Here is a 21,555-nt window from a genome sequence, read left to right on the forward strand (position 1 = left end):
AATGCAACCACTTCCAAACAGATGGCATGATCACATACAACACTTTCCGGCGTGAATTGAAAGTTGCTGGCCATTGCTACGTGATGGAGACATTCAGTTCTGATTGCTTAGCTTTTGTCAGATTAACAGATTCGGGTTAGGATGGTGAAACTCAGTCATATTTCAGTTTAACCACTACATCACCCACATTTGCGTGGCTATTTGGAACTGGAAAGATTGAATCTGTGTGCAACAATAATAATCTCCCTTTCAACAACGCTGAGCCTGCACTGAGAGTTTGGCAGAGAGACACATGTTCTTGATGAGCTTGAGTGATTACAAATGTTAAACAGAGATGGCAGCACAAGGCATGCAAGACACAAGATTGCTGTAATATAAGCGTCAAAGTAAATTAGGAAGATGAACAATAATAGAATACATTATAAGATAATAAAGAAAATAATGATAATAAATTAATAAAAATACTTGAGAAATGAAACAGGTACTCATATGTATATAGATAAGGAATTTAAAGAAGTTAAAGTACGGATATAAATTTGTCTCTCCTATTACGATCCCCTTTATGTAATTTTTGATTACATCAGTGGCGGCGCATTCCGATCACGACCCACAGCACTTTTTGGCTGTGCGTCACGATCACTGCACCGACTTGGCAGCGCTTTGTCAACCGCAGCACCAAGTTTACACTTGTGTGGTATATAATCGACGCCCCAAGGTGGGTTACTAGATTGGACTTGATATTAGTATTGGGAAATTAAAAGGAAAAACTTTCTGGGATTTAGTCTACTCGAATGGGGCAATTAATAAAGCAAAATATTTGTGATGTAAGAAGAAAAGTCCGAGAAGGAAGTCCAAGCCTGGATCCAGAAGGAAGTCAAAGTCGAAGGCCCAGATCCCGTAGTAAGCCCACACAAGTGTATAAGGGGAGAACAGGCGATCAATTGTGAATGTGACAGTGACTACAAACAAATAAGAACTGGAATTTGAATCAAGGATGTAGCAATTGAAATTTCTGTAAAAGTCCGATTACTTCTATATGAATATATTCTCATGTATAATCTTCATGTAAAAAGAAATAAGATATAATATAATATCATTAACCGTCTCCATTGGAAGGCTCACTGTCTGGTTTCCTTTCTAAAAAGAACCCTACCTGTAGATACTAGCCGTGGAATAATATAAAGGATTGCACCCAAAGGGAGGTTGCAGTCATGATGCATATTGATGATGCCCAGACAGTCCATGACTAATGGCCAGATAGCGTATTTGCTAGCATCCTGTTTTTTTGTACAATAAAGCTTGGTATATAAAATTCCATGGTATTTACTGAATGCTTATTATTTTATTCACTTTTTACGTCATAAACTACATTTTTGCTTGTGTAAAAGAAATGTTCACATTTAACAGTACATATAACACAAACTTAAATATGTGGCTTCACTTGACAGTTAGTGTAAGTAGAATGCAATGTTAATTGGACATTATTAGAGGCATGCAAATTTCGTTTTTGACAAAAACACGAAATATGAAATAACATGCTGTAATGTTCATTTTTCATGTTTCTGAAAGGTCTGAGGTGCATTTTTCTACCCTATTTTGTCACGAAATAATGCGAAATGAACTGCATAATGCGAAATTGACTCTTAAACACGAAATTTACCGTTTATATACCGACGTGACACTTTCTGAAGTCTGAAGTATCCTGTGAGTTATGCCATTCACGGAAAATTGATTAATTCTGCTGTAAATATTTGAGAAGCAAAAATGGACTCCTTTACACAGGAATAAACTTAATACTCTGGTAACTACATAAATGTGCTATTAGTATGCGCCTCTAGACATTATCCATTGTCTAGTGCTTTAAACTGTACTTATTCTAACACTGCATTTCGAGAGAGCACCTCTTCTCTCGTCTTCAGGTGAAATCCCTTTTGCCAGTGGTAGGAATTGAACCTACAACAGACCTGTGATTTTTGCTAGAAATCCGTTGCTCTAACCAACTACTCCATGGTGCAACTTGACATGTATTGAAAAATATCAGTACACTGTGACATGTGTTCCTTTATTGATGGATAGTTGGCTGACAGCCAATTTCAGTCCTGCTTCTCTTAATAGGTTAATGGATGAGGGAAGAATGTAGATCTAACTGTAGCACCACGTGGAAGTGTTTTGACAGGATTTATTCGCTGATAAAAATTCAGAAAGTTACACCAAAATATGACATAGGAATGCGATTGTGTATATATTTTTTTTTTACTTTGTGTGTTGGGCATGTGTTGAACTTTGATTTTTTTATGTATATAGAATCTGGATCCTCGAATGCGGCTCCTGCTACAGCAGCGGGTAGCCAGTTCCCAGCTGGCTGCTCACGTTGGTGCTGCCTTATCGTCTAGACTTACGAGTCCACGGAATCCCATGGACCCATACGATCATTTGGTTCAGCAGCGGCAGAAAATGACACTGACAACAGGTAAATAGTAGCTTTTGGTGAAGTTTCATTGCCCTAAATTTTGAGACTTTTTTTTTGGTGTGGGTGTGTGTGTGTGTGGGGGGGGTTAATACATGCTTCATACATTTATATTGTACTGTATTATATTGCATCTCTTGCTGTTTTTTTGTATTGTAGGTGAAGAATTTTATATAGCGTTGACATGATATCCATGTATCAGTAGCAGATAGAGTTGGTTTGTATTTAATAACAAATACTGTCTGAAACTTGCTGGAGCCTGGGTATTTAGTGCTGTCCAGAAAGTAGCAAGAGCCACTAAATACTTTGGAAATATGGAAAATGTGTGTTTTTCATTAATTTTGAACAAACATTGTGTCGCAAAATAGTAGGGATGGGACCGATTAATCAGTACTCGATCGGTATCGGCCAATATAGGCATATCGGTTTATCGGTGCAATTACCAATTATTTTACCGATCCGCTATATCGATAAACATGATAATGTAGTGCAAAATTCTGCCATTTTATTGTAATTTTTATGGATAATCTCCATGCCCTACTTTCTAAAAAAGTAAATGTCTTATATGTAATTTCTTTTTCACTGCAGTCACCTTGAAACACACATTTGTTAAGGAGGTCAATGAACCTTTCAAGTTCTTTAAGAACCATTTCTAAATTTATATCTGATCGGTTGTCGGTATCGGCAAATTTTATATCGGTACCTTATCGGTATCGGCCAAAATCTCATATCGTCCCATCCCTACAAAACAGTGAGTGTTTTAATATTCCGATTCTACATGCAACTCAGGTTGGGTACATTTATATTGCATAGTTGCATGAACTACTTACATACTAAGATTGATAACTATTAGGGATGGACTAATGCGAAAGTTTGCTGACCTCTGTGGCAGAGTGGTTATCACAGCATGCTACAATGCCAGGGGTCCTAGGTTTGAATCTCGACCCGACCACTTTCCAAGTGTCCCTTCATCACTTTCATCATATCATTACTCATCCTCATCTTCGTGATTAACCAAAAGTGGCAGGAAGGTGTAAAATAAGCTCAATCAATAATAAGAAAGTTTTGCCAATGCTGATAAAGCTTCAATGTTAAACATATTGTTTCTGTCAGCTGATATTCTATGAATCCAATAGAAGTTACAAACATTCCATTATTCCTCATATTTAATGTATATAACCAGGTAATTGTAATGGGGTTTGTCTTTAGAAGGTGCATGCATATTTATATATTTACTTTACAAAACCAGGGTGTCTGAATTATGCCTTTTATATTCATTAAAAAATAACAATTGTTGTGGCTAGGCAATTTTACCAACACATCGATAGTGTACCAATCAATATAAACAACTTTATATTAGGGCTGTACTGATGCTGATTTATTGGTATCAACTGATACTAGTGGTACCTATTGGAAAAGTATCCATATTTAATCACCAATACTGGATGGTACTTTCTAGAGTTTGAGTATCTCGTAGGACCTGCAGAAATGCCATATGACTTACATGTAGTCTAATTATTGTGTAAGTTATGCAATATCCATAATTTTATTTAACTTTCCACGAACCCTGGGCAAAAGTAAATTTCATGATTAAATTGTAACTATTTTAATGTTTGATGTTCTCTTTTATGATTCATTGAAAATTTTAAAGCAATACTATGGTATTCATGAAAGATGCGGTAAACGCGGTTTAAAGTTACTTAACGTAAAATTTAGAAATTTTGCACTTTCGCATTACACAATTGAATGGTTAAATCATATTAATTTCGAAGATCCACTGTCTTCATTCACTAAGGGTACGGTGTCTGGAGCGGAGATGTTACTGCGTCACCGCTTTGTTTGTTCCCGGGCAGCAGAAGTTGCAATTTCTCCCAGCACTGGCATGTGTATCCTGGTTTGCGTCATCTGCTTCCTGTTGTCTGTTGGTGCTGCCGGGTGGTGGTTTGGGGCCTGGGCAGGTTTGCGTCATCTGCTTCCTGTTGTCTGTTGGTGCTGCCGGGTGGTGGTTTGGGGCCTGGGCCATGCTGCTGTGCGTGGTGCAGTTCCTCTTCCCCACGTGGCTGGAGTGGGTCGAGTATGTACACCGGTGACGTGGTACCATCTCCTCTCCAGATGCCGTACCCTTAGTGAATGAAGACAGTGGATCTTCGAAATTAATAGGATTTATCCATTAAATTGTGCAATGCGGAAGTGCAAAATTTCTAAATTTCATGTAAGTAATACTATGGTAGATTTGATGTGATACACTTGCAGTATAATATGTTCCGAACGCAACAGGGGTGTAAGTGCAGATATTATCCCAAGAGACTCACTGACCTCCATGGTGGAGTGGTTAGCACAGTGTGCTGTGGTGCCAAGGGTCCCAGTTTGAATCCCAGCCAGGGCATTGGTGTTTTTTGTGAGTGTACCTTCATAAATTTCATCATATCCACTCATTTTCATCATCTTCGCAATTAGCCAAAAGTGGCAGAATAGCGAAGAAAAATAAACAAAATGAATCAGTCAATCTGAAGACACTCAAATCTCTTTACATGCAGTACATCGTGGGCTGCATTTTTTGCAGGCTAAGAAGAGTGTGCCTGAAATACAATCAGTTTAATACTCTTGTGGTGTTTGTTTTGGGTCATCCCTGAATGTTGTTTCCTCTTCATCCATGTGATCTTATCATTCATTCCCATAGTCACAATTAGTCAAAAGTGACAATCAACATGACTCTCCAAGTAGCAATATCAGTGGGAATTGGTAAGATTACCAGCATTAGTATTACTTAAATGTGGTTTCAGATCAGTCCATTTTACATACATTGTAGAACTGCTGTAGAAAATGTAATGGGTGTTCCTTTACAGACGTTGCTGCATCCCAAGGCTCCATAGCTCCAAACGCGACAGTTCTGGCACAGCGATTGATCAGGCCACAGGCCCATGATATTGCCCATTCATCAGCAGGCATTATTGTTCCAACTCAAGTGGTTGGAACTGTCCAAGCAACTTCTCAGATTACGCAGGCCTCTGTACAGAGAATAGTACCAGGTAAGTTTCTACTGTATATTCATTATTGTTTAATTTGAGATAATGAGATGTACATTTGCATCTTTCAGTGAATTAAGAAGAAAATCTGCATCTAGTTTTAGAGAGTGTAATGTGTTGAATTGGTGCATTTTATTATATCTAGTGGAGTCCAGTTACTGCAAGTAACAGTTTTATTGTTTATTAATTCCAAATATACATGTAAACCTCAAAAATGTAGTATTGGGGTTTCATTCTAAGAGGGATTGACAGATAATTTTCACTAGAATGCATGTTGTTCTAAGTAGCTGCAGTAGCATGTCTCCGTCACTTCAAGACTCTACCCAGTGTGTATACAGTAGCAAGCACTTAGTTCTCTTGTTTATGTTCACTTCACTTGTGACACCCAGAGATAATAGTTCTGTGCCTATCTCTACTTGCTCAACTGGTTGAAAAGGCATCTACAGCAGCTGATTCAATTGTGTCCAGTTGCACTGAGGGATGAAACTGAAAAAAATTGCCTCATGTTAACAGTGACTTCAAGACAATAAGTATTGTTTTCATGATGGGCAAGGTAAATTCAGTTTTTAATATTGTATAGGATTTGGATAGAGTCACATATTTATAGTGAAGAAAAAAGATCAAGATTTTGGTACAAATACTGGATACATTTCTTGATCAAAAGCCGTATATAAATTGGCATTTCAGTGTTAAACTGGTAAATATAACCGTAAATTTGGTTTAAAAATCACACTTATTACACAAAATAAACATTTCTCTTCGGGTAACATTTTTGTAGTTATCCGAGTTAAGTTTAATCCTATGTAAAAGTTTTTTTTTTTTTTTTTGGCTTCTCAAATATTGACAGCAGAATTGCATTTTCTGTGTTTTGCATAACTCACAGGATAATTCAGTCTTCAGAAAGTGTCAATTCTCATTTTGCAGTAATTTTCATGGCAAAACATTATAGGAAACCTTTCAAAAACATGAAAAATGAATATTGCAGATTATTATTTCATATTTCCATCAAAAACGCAATGTGCATATCTCTAGTGATGTACTGTATTTACACATTGCAAATTTAATAGTTCGATTAATTGTGAAGAACCACTGCCTTCATTAACAAAGGGAGTTGTCCTTTGAAGTTAATCAGGGAAGAAACTAATGAAATTTGCAATGTGAAAATATGTTACATCACCTACAAAATAATAAATATTGTGATTCAAAACTTACACAAGCTGCAAGGTAGAATGATCTATTACTGCAAACCTTGCTTAATCTCAGTGCACGACACCACATACAGGCATGTATGTATTTCATCAGGTCATAGAAAGTTGATATATCTATGAGATATTGTTAGGTTGGAAACTATTCATACAAAAATGGAGTACATGATCATCTTTTTACCACATCTTCTGATTTTCTGCATGGAACATAGCATTCTTGGCTAAAATTAGGAATTGTTCTGCTTACAGTGAGCCAACCAGGACATCCTACTCAAGTTGTTGTGCAAGCTCAAAATCTACCATCTCAGGGAGCAGCACCTTCCAATGTAACAGAACAGCAAGAGATCCCCGAGAGCGTGACAGCTGAGTTGGAAAAATTGGAGCAAGATGGAGGAATGGAAGGAGTCCCTGCAGAGCTCGGGGATTTGGGTGTCGATGATGATGAACTGCTTGGTAAGTTAGGCAGAGCTAGATCAAATACGTGTATGTATACACACAGCATTTATATCTACAGGGTGGGAGAAAAGTCTGTATACTGTCATCAGCAAATGGAACAAATAACATTTATGGACCCTTACAGATAGATAGTGTGTTGTGTTACATTCTTAGAGATTCTCCTTGAACCAAGAATAAAATGTTTGATTTGCAGCAGCTCCATTTGTTGCTTTAATATTATTAACTTTATTTTTTACGTGCTCTTGTTGATAAATTGTGAAGAAGCATCAGACAGGTCATTCACTGACAAAGGCAGTGATTAATGTTATGTTATCAACTATTGCAACTTTTTTCCTTTTTGAAATATGCATTGTAACAGGATTTTTAATGTTGCTTCCATTAGATAAAATATTCCAGAGTCTAAACATAGCTTAAAAATAAATACAGTACTTGTTTTCCCAATTTCATGTATGAAATGGGAGAGGGATCTGTAAGTACTGATTATCATGGTGGCTTATTCAGGAAAAAATGCTAGTACTTTTATGGATCTCATATTTCTATAAACAATCTGCAATTAATTACCCTATTCTGTCAGTTTTGTTATTATTTTTATGAATTTAAAAGTTCGATTCATACACCTTGATTGTGTATAATATTTTTTGTAATACATAACTTCTTGTTTACATTATCAGTAAAAAATACTTTTGTCCCAGACTTGACACGATACTTTACGAATTACAAAAAAAAACAAGTTTTTCCACATTTCTGTTATTTTTCTAACTATGTTCAAAAATTGTTTGTACTCTCTTTATGAAATAATTGTCTAAATTCATAGTTTCCCCCCAGTAGATACAACAGTCTAAAGTCGTGCAGATCCTTATATTCATGAAGGTGAATATGTAATTTACTTTAGCAAATATACATAATTTTAAAGTGATACTTTGTAATTTTTAGTTATTTATAACACTTTATTTTTTTTGTAATCTATAAATTCTTTACTCCAGTTATGTAAGTAAATTTGAATCTCAATAATTATGTAAAGCAGTAAGCATTGTACATATTTCTCTGTTGTATTATTGGAACTTGCCCAAGTTCGGTACTAAAATCTTAACATTTATTTTCAGGCATGGGAAATGACTTCAATATTTTGGAATATGCTGATCCTGAGCTTGATAATGTAACTGGGGGTGAGAAGACAAACATTCTCGATAACTTGGATTTGGAAGATGATAAAGTTGATGAGAATAAAGAAGAACACAAGGGTGTTAAGAGGGAAGTCCAGCAGAAAGTCAGGTGTGTATTGTAATCTAATTGTTTTGCTATTAAATCATATTATTTGTGAATGTAAGGTGAAATGTTATCACAAGGTTGATGGTGGTTTGAATTGCACAGTTGGATCTTTGAGAGGAGGGATGTAAATTACTGTTTTGGACCAAAAGAAGACTGTGTATAGAGGAACACCAAATACACTATAATTTAATGACTGGGAAATAAATTGGTTAGTGGATCTTGCCTGTGGATGTTCACATTTACCGTATTTACTCATATATAATGCACACTTTTTTCCAGTATTCTTGCCCCCAAAAACTGTGGTGCTCATTATGCATGGAATAATTCAGGCAGCCAACATGAAACTGTACAGGGTCGTTCCATGATTTTGGGACACTTGCATTGATTTTTCGTGTTCAAGGAACCCTATCATGTTATATATTGTTGTAAAGCTTAAATCCTGCAGTTTCTGAATGTGGAAACAGTATTCCATTCAAGATAATGACACTAATGTGAAATGCGGTTGAAATAAGTTCATCACAAAATGATGGAACGTTCTGATTTTTATGGCACTTTGGATGAAAGAAAACTTAAGGAAAAAGATAATAAAAATTAAAATGTATTACTGGCCAAATAATATGACATACATGTAGTGTGTAAATTCCTTAATGGACATACATGGAGTGTGTAAATTCCTTAATGGAAGAAATCTTGTGCTGCTAACTGCTATTTGGAAGGTCCTGAATGTGCCTCGTATAAATGTTACATTAGTCATGGAAAAAAAAGGTATATATTTTGAAGTTCTTTTAGGAAAAGTAAAGAAGAAATGAGCAAAACCATGTATAAAAGTTTGAAGGCCATTTCACACGATTTTTCACTTTGTAATGTAATGTTCTGCAACACCAAGAAAAGCAGTATATAACTGGCGGAATTCGAGCATCCACCATCCGTGACATGGGATGCATATCAGCAGTATTTGTTGGGCAAGAAATAATAGAAAATAACTTCCTGAGCACTCCAAATCCATAACGTAATTTTGATCTCGCTTTCTACTATTACAGAATAAATAAGGTGGTTAAAGAGTGAAAGCTTTGGAATGCTAAACACAATGGAGGGAGAGGGATGTTTTGGCATGGGTTGGAGACTTATCGTTTATACAAGAGGATATTTTCCTCTTGGTCCACATAACAACAGGTGACTCCTTGAATAGGTATTCACTCTTGATCGGCATAGCAACAGCTTTACGACCTACAACTAAGAAAGCCATTTCTTGAACCTCGATTGTACTGCGCATTATATGCGAGATATAATTTTTTGTCACTTTTACCCATCAAAAACCAGGATGCGCATTATACACGCATGCGCACTGTACACATGTAAATACGGTATATTCTTGTGTGCAGTCAGAACGACATTGCCATTCGTAAGGAACTTAGAGAACTGAAATTCCTACAACTTACACTCTATACTGTAAAACCATGCATTACCTCTTAATTTTTATTATTACCTTGCTTTTCTGTAGAATTTACAGGGATGTAGAGGTGTAGGGTTAGGGATTCATAACAGTGGTAATTATCTTCTGACTGTACGTATGTGTGTGTGCTGAAATGCCTACCATATTTATGATCATATAATACATACTTTTTTTTTAATAGTCACCTTGAATAGATTCGGCAGCTACTAAATATGTACTATTTGTAGTGTTGTATGATGATTGTAACATTTTAGCTTTTATATAATTTCAGACCTGAAAAGCCTAAAGAGCAATCTGCAGCCAGCCATCCCCAGCAAGTCGAGCAGAGAGGGGTTCCTCACCCACCAGCAGTCAACCAACCACCACAGCCGCAGCTGGTTCGGCAGGGCATACCTCAACCCCAGCCCCAACCCAGAATCCAGCAGGTCGAAGGTGACCCTCAGCAGCACCAGCAGCAGCAGGTTAAATCTCAGCAACCGCCTCCACCCCAGGGAGGCATCAGACCTATGGGGCGGCTTGTGTCGCCAAATGGTCCCGGCGGAAATGTCAATGTGACTTTTGCAGCTTCGTACCAGCCTGGTTCGGTGCACTTGGAACCTGGTGTTGCAAGGCCATTGCGTATTATTCCGGGACATGTGCAAGGTATGTCTCATCTTTACCCCACCAATCAGTTCATACTTTATCATAATATACTAGGGATGGGACCGATTAATCGGTACTCTATCGGTATCGGCCGATATAGGCATATCAGTGTATCGGTAAAATCTCGATGCCCTACTTTTTAAAAAAGTAATTGTCTAAATATTCAACTTCTTTTGCACTGCAGTCACCTTGAAACACACATTTATTAAGGAGATCAATGAACATTTCAGGTTCTTCATGGACCATTTCCATTTCTAATTTTATATCAGATCGGTAGAATATCGATATCGGTAAATTTTATATCTGTACTTTATCGGTATCGGCCAAAATTTCATATCGGCCCATCCCTATAATATACACATATTGTGAAAAAATGATTTTTACAACAATGAAGCTTTTTTAAAAAATGTAATTTACCATGTTTTGCTCTTTTATCACTTTATCCCCACATTATTTTTAAGTAAAATAACATATAAATAAATCTTTCATAGGGGTGTGATAAAGCCAATTTCTAGTATGTAATTATCAGCTGAAATTAGTACAGATATTTTTTAAATTCTATTATTTAACCTTTTCCTTACCAGTAATGTCGATGTGTGTTGGTTGGAATTTCACTTTAATTAGCTCAGGCTTTTTAAATAAGTTTACATGATATGCACAATTACAATCTACAAATATGGTGAGAGCAGTGTAATTACATTAGCAGAACAAAGTCCCCCCTGATTAGTTTGTTAGTCATCAAAGCTTTATTCCCAGCTGAAATTATGTTTTGATTAAACAATTATTTTGTGCTTGAATTATGTTAGAATAAAAATAAGTTCTTAAAGATATTCTCCCAGATGAACCCGAAGATTAAAAACAACAAATATGTATTAATAGTAATAATAACAATATTATTAGAATTATTAAATCTAGAAGACTTGGATGGACATGGGAGAGGATAGGAACATTTACAGGGTTCTTTTGGTAAGGTAAACTTCAAGGTAAGAGACCTGTGGGAAGGCAAAGATGAATTTGAAATGATAATATTCAGGTGGACCGGACTGAAATGGATACAGATGGTCAAGAGTGAATTCTTCATGTACTGCTCTGGCAATAAATCTTCAGGCTTAGTAATGCCAGAATAATTACTTAGTCAATAATAACAACATTAATGGCAGTAATGTCTCTGGATTTGCATTAAGTTTGTTTTAAAAGATGATGTCATAGACTTCATCTTAAACCTGAGCAGTTGTTTTAACTTTAGGATACAAATTTGGATGATTTAATGATGTAAAATGACAGCATAATGAATTCACACACTGCCACATCAGCGATAAGGAAGGAAAATTCACAAAATTGGTCACGGTAAGCTACAGGGGCATTAGTTCTATTTAAAATTGTTTACATCTGTACATCTGCCTGTTGAACATTGTTAATGTTTTCCCTATTGCTTACAGTGGTGCAACAGAGGCAGCAGATTCGACTTGGGACTCCAATTATACCTGGAGCTCCTAGGGAAGGCCCTCAGGTTGCAGGAGGAACTGCACAAGTACTGCATGGGCCTGCCGTTGCAAATAGGCTTGGACAGAGCCTCGGCGGCCCACCTCCCCCTCCGTATCCTGGGCCCCCACCACCTTATCCAGGCCCTTGCCAGCAGGTGAATATGTTTAAAAAAAAAATGCCAATATTGTGTTTTTATGAACGAGTGTTTTTTTCTCTTTTCCACATTAGAATGGTTCAGTGGCCTTTGTTAATTTCTTTTAACATCATGAGGTGGAGAGAGTTTTCGGATTGTTTTTCTTTCTATCATTTTATCGAGTGTGAATATTAAACAACTTTGTAATATATCACTATCACTGTTAGGATATTTTTGCAGTAGTGTGTTTTGATTATTATTACTTGCTTCTAGATTTCTTGTAGTTTAATAACTGAAAGATAACAGCTTGCATTTTTTAACTATTTGTAGAGTTTGAAAGTTGTGGGTTTCTTGCACTTAACTACATTCTTGTTGGTTTTTGAATTTGGTTTTGGTGATATCTGTTATCTGTGTGTGCGAGAGAGAGAGAGAAATATATATATATATGTACATGTGTGTGAATGAGCGAGTGAATTTTGCATGGATTTATTACTACACACCTCACATGACGTGTGCTTTGCTCTGCTGCCTGCTACAGATGGGCCCTGTTGGGATTGGACCTCGTGTTGGCATGGGCTTCCCTTTAGGGCCTCCCAGGCCCCCAGTGATGCCACAAATGGGGGGCATGCACCCTCCTCCAGTGGTTGGCATACCTCATCTTCAACGTAGACCTCTATTACTCCAGGTGAGGGATCTTATAGAATATCTGGGGTCTTGAAGATTATTTTATCTTTTGCTTTTCATAAATCTTGAGTATAAAACTTGCTTTCTATGCATGACACACCTTGACAAAATGTCATCAGTGGAGAAAAATGTGTGTGCACTTTTAAGTAGCTCAAAATGTATTTTAATTTAAAAAAAAATGCACATTAACAATATTAACCTGCAATAATTTTACAGTCTTCGACTATTAAATAAATTATATTAATTAAAACTAAAATATACAGGGGAAAAAATTAATGTTTGGTTTTAGCCCTTGGCATATAGTATGTTTGCTCTCATGTTCAATTCATCCAACTATATTGTTACAGAATTAAACGAGAAATGGTAAACATCGAAATGATGTGCTTACTTGCAGATTTCTGAACATGCTGCCCTTTTGCTTCCACTATATACCCATCCTAATTAAGCAATATATTAAATTTATGCCATTTGCATTCAGAGACCTGGAAGTGAAAAGGATAAAAAAAATCTTAAAATGGAGTTGACAGATTTCATGATTTTTATATTCTTATAAGTTGAGTTGAAGAAAAACTAGATTGAATCAGAACAGGAACACTTGCAGTTCTGACAATTTTCAAATGCTCTGATGATGCAATATCAGTATTGAATGTAATTAAGTCTTCATATAAGGGAGCAAATGATACTTCTTAGAAAAGCACACTGCACATATATACAGGATATGTCTGTAGAACGCTGGGAAACTTTCAAAGTGTGTAGAGGTTATCAAGGTGAAAGTAACTTTTCTTAATAATCATTTGTTAATTTAGGCCTCGTTTTGATGTTACATTCCCTTTAAAGAGTCCTTTTTTTTCTCTCCATGTTGTATGTTTGCATCGACATGCCACACATTCATGGTTGTCATTGCCATATTTTTTATAACTTAGAAACTAAAAAAGGAAATGTATGCTATGTAAACAATATCGTGCTAGTGGAGGCTTCATTGAAGAAGCAATACACACGTCTTGCTGACCATATTTGATGCTTTTGATGTCGAGAAAAAAATTGTAAAGAGGTATTCTTGCATACATGTATATAAGAATATCATATTTTTTGAGGGCTCATAACGTTGCTGCTAGGCCGTAAGAAGCAAAACATTACTAAGAAAAGTTTTTCACATGATATTCTCACACACTGTGATGGCTTGTTGATGCACAACAGGATATCATCACTTCCTCTTAGAATTTAAGTTTAGAAGCAAAAGTGAAGAGAATTGGCTCATCCCATCACGTACATATGTGTGTGTGTGTATAATACAGTGGGCAGAGGAGAGGGCAGCACTGTGAGGTGAATTGGTTGCACTTTTCATGCTTTGTATTCAATTCTTTTCTTCTTTCTTTGCTCCCCTTTTCATACTTCTAATGTTAATGGTGTGAAAATTTAATTGGGATAACACTAATATGTTCTCTTAGCTGCAAGTAAGAACACCATTTTGTGCATTAAATGTTTATTTTGTCTTGGCAGTTCACAAAGATTCATAAAAAGATAATGTAATTCTACAGTGTGTAATTTTTTTTTTGCAGCTCTAAATACACAGTTCATTTTCATAACATAAAACACATTGTAGAAATGTGGCACTAAAAATATTTGTTATGTTTTATTCATGGGCGTCCGGAAGGGGGGGCAAGGGGGGGCCGTGGCCCCCCCCTGGAAAATGAAAGTCAACAAAAAATTATGTATCTCACACATAAAATTTCATTTTAGCCGCAATAATATGTGTTAATTTTTGCATGAACACCATAAATTCAAATTTAAGCAATGTTCTTTTAGGGAACAACACTCTTTTGGGGGAAAATGTGACTTTTTTGCCCCCCCCCTGAAAAATAATACCTTCCTTGCCCCTCCCTGGAAAAAATCCTGCGGACGTCCATGGTTTTATTGGTATATTACCAGTTATTGATGTTCATACATACTATGTCAGGTATGAAACAGATTAAATAAAACTGTTAGTATCACCTGAGAATATTAATAATATTGATGCTGGTGGAAGTGGTTTGATATTTCTTTTAGTCTGTAATTTATTGCACAATAGTTGAATTTTGTTCTGTAATCGTGGCATGTACAGTCATGGACACTTCTGGGCTGTAACGGCACCATGTAAAGTCAATGAGGTTATTACAATTGTACATTAAGTGAGCATTTGAATGATTTTTTTCTATTCTGTATCAGATGAGTTATTATATGATAATTGTTAATATTCAATAGGCGCATTTCCAGTGCTGATGCATTTCTGTTTGAAAATATTTTAGAACAAAAGTTTTATATAGTGACATGTCATCAGGTTCTAACATTTATAATAATTCAGAGTAGTGTGAAATTTGAGAAATATCCAAATATATATATATATATAAAGGGTTGAATGGAACATGATTGAGAAACTTATACCAAAATGGATGATCGTCTATTTCTGTCCTATTTTGTATTCAAGAAACTGTTGGTTTAAAAAGGTCTGCTTCTTTATTATCTGTGGTTCATGTCATCTTGTATGCGTGGTATTAAGGCATTGTTGTTTACAATCAGCTGAAAGCAGATCAGTTCTTCCATTTTGTGAGGGAAAAAGTTCAAATTTCACCACCAATTGCAAATGTGGTGCTTAGAATTAAATTTCCCCTGCTCAGAACACTCTGGAGCTCGTAACAACAAGCAGTAATTTGAGTATGTGTCTGTATAGCAGTGTTCAATATGTCAACATGAATGACCCTTTGGATGTGTAAAACTGTGATCAAAGGTCGCACGAAGTGTTTTCTGGGATATAGTTCACTGTGCACCAGATTTCAGCACCACATATCAACCTGGTGGTGAAAATTGGAACTATTTTTTTTCATCAGCATTTGTTGCTTCGAACAGGCTCCAGAGGTCTTTGAGTAGGGCAACCTTAATTGTAATTGAAGATTATGTTTTCATATGAGATGAGATGCCAGGAGGCTCTCAATGGTGTGGAAAAATGATGGAAAAGTTAGGAAATTTTGTGGAAACAATTCCAAAATCTGTAATAATAAGGGAAATATGATGAATTTTGGGCTTGCCAAGATTAGAGACTCGAGAAACACATTTCAGAATTTTCCTCCCAACAAACTATTGCTCACTTGTTGATATTTTGTCAACAAACTACTACTTACTACTTGGTGATATTTTGTGTATAATTAGAACTGAGCCAATGTATTGATGGTTTTGGTTTGCACGAATTCATGAATGTTCTTGCTTGCTGTATATTTTTTAAAATAATATATAGATGTTGAGATAGTAAAATTTTGCATTTTAGGTAGGCACATGCACAATTCTTCTTATAGTAAATCACATTTACATCACTTGTAATTAAGCAGCACATTCGTAAACTTCGAGCACCCATAACATATTTGTATACTTTCAAAATGCATAATTTTCACTATTTCTGCATTGCGGAGAGATATCAATCTTGTTACTGTCTCTGTGAAATTATGATTAAATTCAGGTCTTTTCCTATGGTATAGTTTCAATGGAAAGTTTATAATGATTCTGAACCACTTTGAACTGTTACCATTTGTTGGCATTGATATTGGCAGAATTCGGTAAGTATCATTATCGGTTCAAAGTGGTATCAAGCTCAGTGCTAATTTGGACATTAACATTAAAGAACTAGTAACCCGGGAATGAATATGAATTATATCTATAAAAATAACATAATTTTGCACTTAATTACAGCCTACTTATGTATAAATTTATTAATTCTGTCTGATCCATAATTAATTAATAAAAAATACACAGGAAGTGGCTTAATTTTTTTTTTTAATTTCTTAAATTTTTTATTAATCATCTTAATTCTTAAGACGACCTGTAAAATGTGTCAAATGTTGAAGGCTCGACAGCCTGTACCAATAGTGGCTGGGGTCAGCATGATCATAGGAAGAGAAGAAGATAGTATGTTGCTCACTGGGTACATAGGATATCTAAACAATAAATATCTGCATTAAATTATTCTCTTTAAAGTGAAATTAAAAAATTTTGGAATCACACCAATGTAGGAAAGCACTAACATCTCTCAGTCGGGAGAGAGACACTGGAAAATAAGTTTGCCATATTTCATCCTTTACGACTACTGGGTGGGAAGTAACCTTTTGCTAGGGGTCCACAGTAAAAAGTGACAACAATTAAGAAATTATGGTAATACCAAATGTTTACTACGACAATTGTGTACAAAAACAAAATTAAAAGTTAGTATGTCCACCGTTTGCGTCTCTCACAGCACGAAGACAATCAGGGTAGGAGCTCAGAAGATTCGCAAACAAGTCCGTATTCCATTGTTTCCACTGGTGATGTCTTTTCTTGAGATAGTTTTTGTGGATGCCCACCACTAAAGTGGGCATAGCAATCATCGTACCCTTTATTGTCAGTTACCCAACGTTCACTTCGATGCACCTTCTTCGCGACCCATTTGCAGTTGATGAATGCTGCTCCACCTTCCATTGCTTCCCGAAACGCATTGGCTCTTATCCGATTGATAACTTGCTGCTCCTCACTGTCACACAGTAGATTCGCCATCTTGGAATTTATTCCTGAAACACAGAAAAAAGCCTACTTTAACACACCACACTTCAAATGACTCCATGTTAACACAGTTTTCCTGCAGACCCCTAGCAAAAGGTTATTTCCCACCCTGTACAATGGTGTAATTTTGGGAAGTTTTTTAATACCCAGCAGCTTAAAGAGAGCTGCAAGCTGCAGAGGTTCACTTGGCAGGGCATGTGAATACCTGGGACATAAAGTTGCTCATGCAACTGCTAATGAATGGGTACCTGGAGAAGGCAGGAGGGATAAAGGCATCTTGAGCTTGGTACTGATCACACCTACTTGGCCATGATCAAGGATGCATCGAGGGCACTGCAATTTGTAGGGGATAGATTTACCCAGAGGTAGACAAACACAGGGTGCCTGCTCGGTGAACCTGAAAAATTTCACTTGCCCCCTGAATTTTCATGTTCAATTCTAATTTTTTTCTAATATTGCAAATTCTCCTATGGAAATTGTCATTACTTTTTTTTTTAAATAACAAATACAGTTTTTAATATGTGTGTTTTTTCTGTATCACGTGTATCATTAAAGCAGAATAATAAACATGCCATTATAAATTTTTGCACTGTTACTAGTCAAATTTTAAAATCTGCAGGGATATGGTAGTTGGCCATATACATATTAGAATATATTGCTTAGTTATTTATGATGTTATCAATAAGCCTTCTTTATGAAGGCCACTCTGGTGTTAGAAATTACTTTAAATCCAATCTTTTATTAACAATTAAAATGTTTAAAGATCAAATTTCGAAATGTGTTTCTTTATCTGAATTTGATTCATGGCTTTCTTAGCCTGTATTTGGAAATTAAGAAAATACTGGTTCCTGAGAAAAAAAGGGGGGCTGGCGACTGAATTATTTTTTTAGTTTTGTCAATCCCTAGATTCACCTTTTTGCTACAAATTGCAATGGAACCTAAATTATTCAATCTCCAGGGTATTGGAGAAAAGTTAATACAGAAAAATGTAAAATTAGACGGTTTTCAGAGCTGCCAAGACTATGTAGTTTTATATTTGGATGGATTGAAATGAGATAAGATGTAAATTTTTCATGCTAGTTAACGTGTATTGTGTTCCATGTTACGAATGTGTCTAACAATAAGCAGTCACCATTGCAGGAGCAGCCTCTGTTGTTGGAGGACCTGTTGGAGCAGGAGAAGAGAGAACAGGAGAAACAGCAGCAACAGCAACAGCATCCAGTTGCCCAGGGACCCCCATGTGGGGAGCAGACCTTGCTCAGTGATGTGGATTTTGAAAGACTGAAGGCCGATGTTATGTCGTCGTCTTCATCTAGATCTTCTCCAGCGGGACTCTCGCCTACTGGCTTACCAGGTATTTATTATTATTATTAATTAGGGTTGAGTCAATATTGATATCAGTATCAGTAACTATCTGTTGGAATGTTTTCATCACCAATGTTTGGTCATGTATCAAGACTTTTTGGTTTTTATTATTTGTGACCATTATTTACATGATGACAATTTCAAACCCCTGTGTTCTTTCAACTGTCTAAATTAGAATTCTTAATCTATGAGAAAAATACTTGCAACCAGTTCAGTCATTTTTCATATACATTGGTAACTCATTGCTTATCAGTAGACCTAGGATTTTAAGTTTTTGACCTATTTTTTTCCCTTTGAAGGTAAATAAGAAATAACAAGTTATGTCGGCATTTCGTTAAAAAATGCAACAACTGATAGTTTAAAGAGCATAAAGTAACCTATTTTGCTTGTTAGAACCTACTGTAGGTTTGTGTGTCTAAATCAAACCTTTTAAAGGTTTGTACAGTATTTTTATATCATACGGAGGTATTTGCTCTGTTTGGTAGTGAAGAAACTCAATCACTAACTTGTTTTAAAACGTAATTTCTGTCGATTTTCCACCCTCCAAGACCATGGTGTTTTTCAAAGCTGTAAACAAAGCACTGACATCACTGCACACTCCAAAGGGCAAACTTATTATCCTTGCGGTCTAGATCACTTTTCACGTCAGTTCAGTACTTTGTGGCATTCATGCCTTGCGAAGTAATGTTTCACCATATAAGATGATCCTCACAGACGAAAGATGGAGCTTGACTGTGGATAATGTGAAAAAGATTGTTATTTATTCATATTGTATCTAATCAGTATTTTTCATGAATTTTGAACCTATTTAAGTTTTTTGGAACTTACTTCCAAAAAACTTAAATAGGTTCAAAAAGAGGAATTTTCTAAAATGACTTTGCTGGCACAGAGCAAAGGTCCAGTGTCACTTTTGGAATGAAACTTACCTATGAAGTAATCAATTCTTGTTAATGAATGTACATATTCATGTATTTAGTAGTAGGAACTAGTAGAAATAATTTATTCTGCATTTCTCACTCAAACAGCCCAAGGAATTCTTCCTCATCCTGCAGCTGGCCCTGTGAGACATCTCTTCCAACCTCGGCTCTCTCCGCAACCAGCAAAGTTGCCAGTTTTAGAGTGGCAGCCTGGTCCACCTGTGGAGCCGAAAGTAGGAACAGTCATCCGGATGCCGGCGCCACACCATACTCCTGCTCCCCCTGCTTCAGGACAAGTGGATTCCTCCACTTCAGCAGGTAGTGTAATTGCATTGAAAATGTAATATTCTTGTGCTTTCGTGTGACTTTCAACAGTTGGGAACATCTATACTTTATTTTTTAAATATGTGATTACCCAATACAATGTTCATTTTTGCTGATTTCAGAGATGCATTTTTCTACCACGTTTTCTCACAAAATAATGCAAAACTACATTCAGAATGCAACACAAACTCTTAACCAGTAAATTCAATGCAGATACAACACTTTCTTGAGTCTGGAGTTACACAAAATTCCAGGATTAATTTTGTGCCAAAAGATTGAATGAGAAAATTACACTTCCGTAAAAGATAATGTGTGTTCCACATAGGTGTTGATTATGAATGTGCATTAGATGAAAATTTTTATCTTGTCTAGTTTCAAAATCAAGTTTAAGTGAACAGTAACTCATTTTGATGGAATGCAATGTGTTACTTTCACTAACACTCTTGATTACAAATAAAACAAGTATAGAAGTTTTAAGTAAAGATGTTTTAGATTTATTTACAAATTAACAGTTGAGACAGATTGAATCATAGTCTATCTGTATTTGCCAACCTCATATTTCTATAAATTCCTGTATTGGAAAGTTTTGCCATTAAAAAAAATGAATGGAAAGGTATAATTAATATACCCTGATTTTGTAAACTGAATACCTAAATGTTGGATACAGGACAGATCAATTGGTATGCTATTGGTATTCACTAGGGATGGACCGATATGAAATTTTGCCCGATACCGATAAAATACGAACATAAAATTTACTGATACCGATAACCAATATTCTCTCGATCCGATAGTTCCAAATGTTCCTTGAAGAATGACCTTAATAAATGTGTGTTTCAAGGTGACTGCAATGCAAAAGAAGTTACACATTGACATATTTACTTTTTTGAAAAGTATGGCATGGGGATTATCCATAAAAATTATAACAAAATGGTAGAATTTTGCACTAAATTATGATATTTATAGGTATATTGGATCAGTAAAATTATGTCATTTTACTGATACACCGATATGCCTATATCGGCCGATACCCATAGAGTACCGATTAATCTGTCCCATCCCTATATTCACTAAGATAGGCATATAAGTCAAGGTCTGTAGACCGCTGGTTTCCCCCGCTCTTTAAGGTCTGGTCATAACTTGCCTTTTTTTCCAGCCCCCATGTTTACAGCCCCGGCAGGGTCTCTGTGACGTCTGACACGAAGTACTTTCTGTTGTTTTGTATTTACGTTGTTTTTTTTGTTTGTTTGCTTTGTATTGGACGAAGGATAAGAACAATCAAGATTTTTGTTCTCAATCTGACAGACACATGTACTCAGAACATTTGTCCTAGCAATTTTGCCTTCACACTAAGGATGGCCAAAAAATATCCGGATTCCGAAAATTTTAAAATCTTGATTCGGAAATTTTGCTATCTGAATTTCAGGGATAGAGGTTTATAACAACTTTCCATTTTTCAGGTCAAATTTAGTAACAAAGCTCTCAATGTGCTGTACTTTAAGTATCGTATTCCTCATTTCACGATGATATACTCTGTAAGTAAAAGTAAAGTGCTCCAATGTGCTTTAC

At 35.9% G+C, this 21,555-nt stretch overlaps 1 protein-coding gene across 14 annotated transcripts in view; it reads left to right on the forward strand.

The window, feature by feature from the left end:
* LOC145978331 (histone-lysine N-methyltransferase 2C-like) overlaps window positions 1-21,555 on the forward strand; it is a 184,919-nt gene that overhangs the window by 109,983 nt on the left and 53,381 nt on the right. For 11 of the 14 annotated variants that reach the window (XM_083110895.1, XM_083110904.1, XM_083110906.1 and 8 more), the window contains 9 exons: window positions 2,305-2,470; window positions 5,314-5,496; window positions 6,948-7,151; window positions 8,258-8,426; window positions 10,148-10,518; window positions 11,958-12,157; window positions 12,675-12,821; window positions 18,509-18,734; window positions 19,771-19,980. In XM_083110895.1, coding sequence (XP_082967021.1) covers window positions 2,305-2,470; window positions 5,314-5,496; window positions 6,948-7,151; window positions 8,258-8,426; window positions 10,148-10,518; window positions 11,958-12,157; window positions 12,675-12,821; window positions 18,509-18,734; window positions 19,771-19,980 — 1,876 coding nt within the window. The remainder of the gene's footprint in view (window positions 1-2,304; window positions 2,471-5,313; window positions 5,497-6,947; window positions 7,152-8,257; window positions 8,427-10,147; window positions 10,519-11,957; window positions 12,158-12,674; window positions 12,822-18,508; window positions 18,735-19,770; window positions 19,981-21,555) is intronic. The other 3 variants (XM_083110899.1, XM_083110903.1, XM_083110905.1) reach the window with 3 other exon arrangements.

This window comes from Lepisma saccharinum, chromosome 24, assembly GCF_977018435.1.
Source record: "Lepisma saccharinum chromosome 24, izLepSacc3.1, whole genome shotgun sequence".
NCBI classification, from domain to species: domain Eukaryota; kingdom Metazoa; phylum Arthropoda; class Insecta; order Zygentoma; family Lepismatidae; genus Lepisma; species Lepisma saccharinum.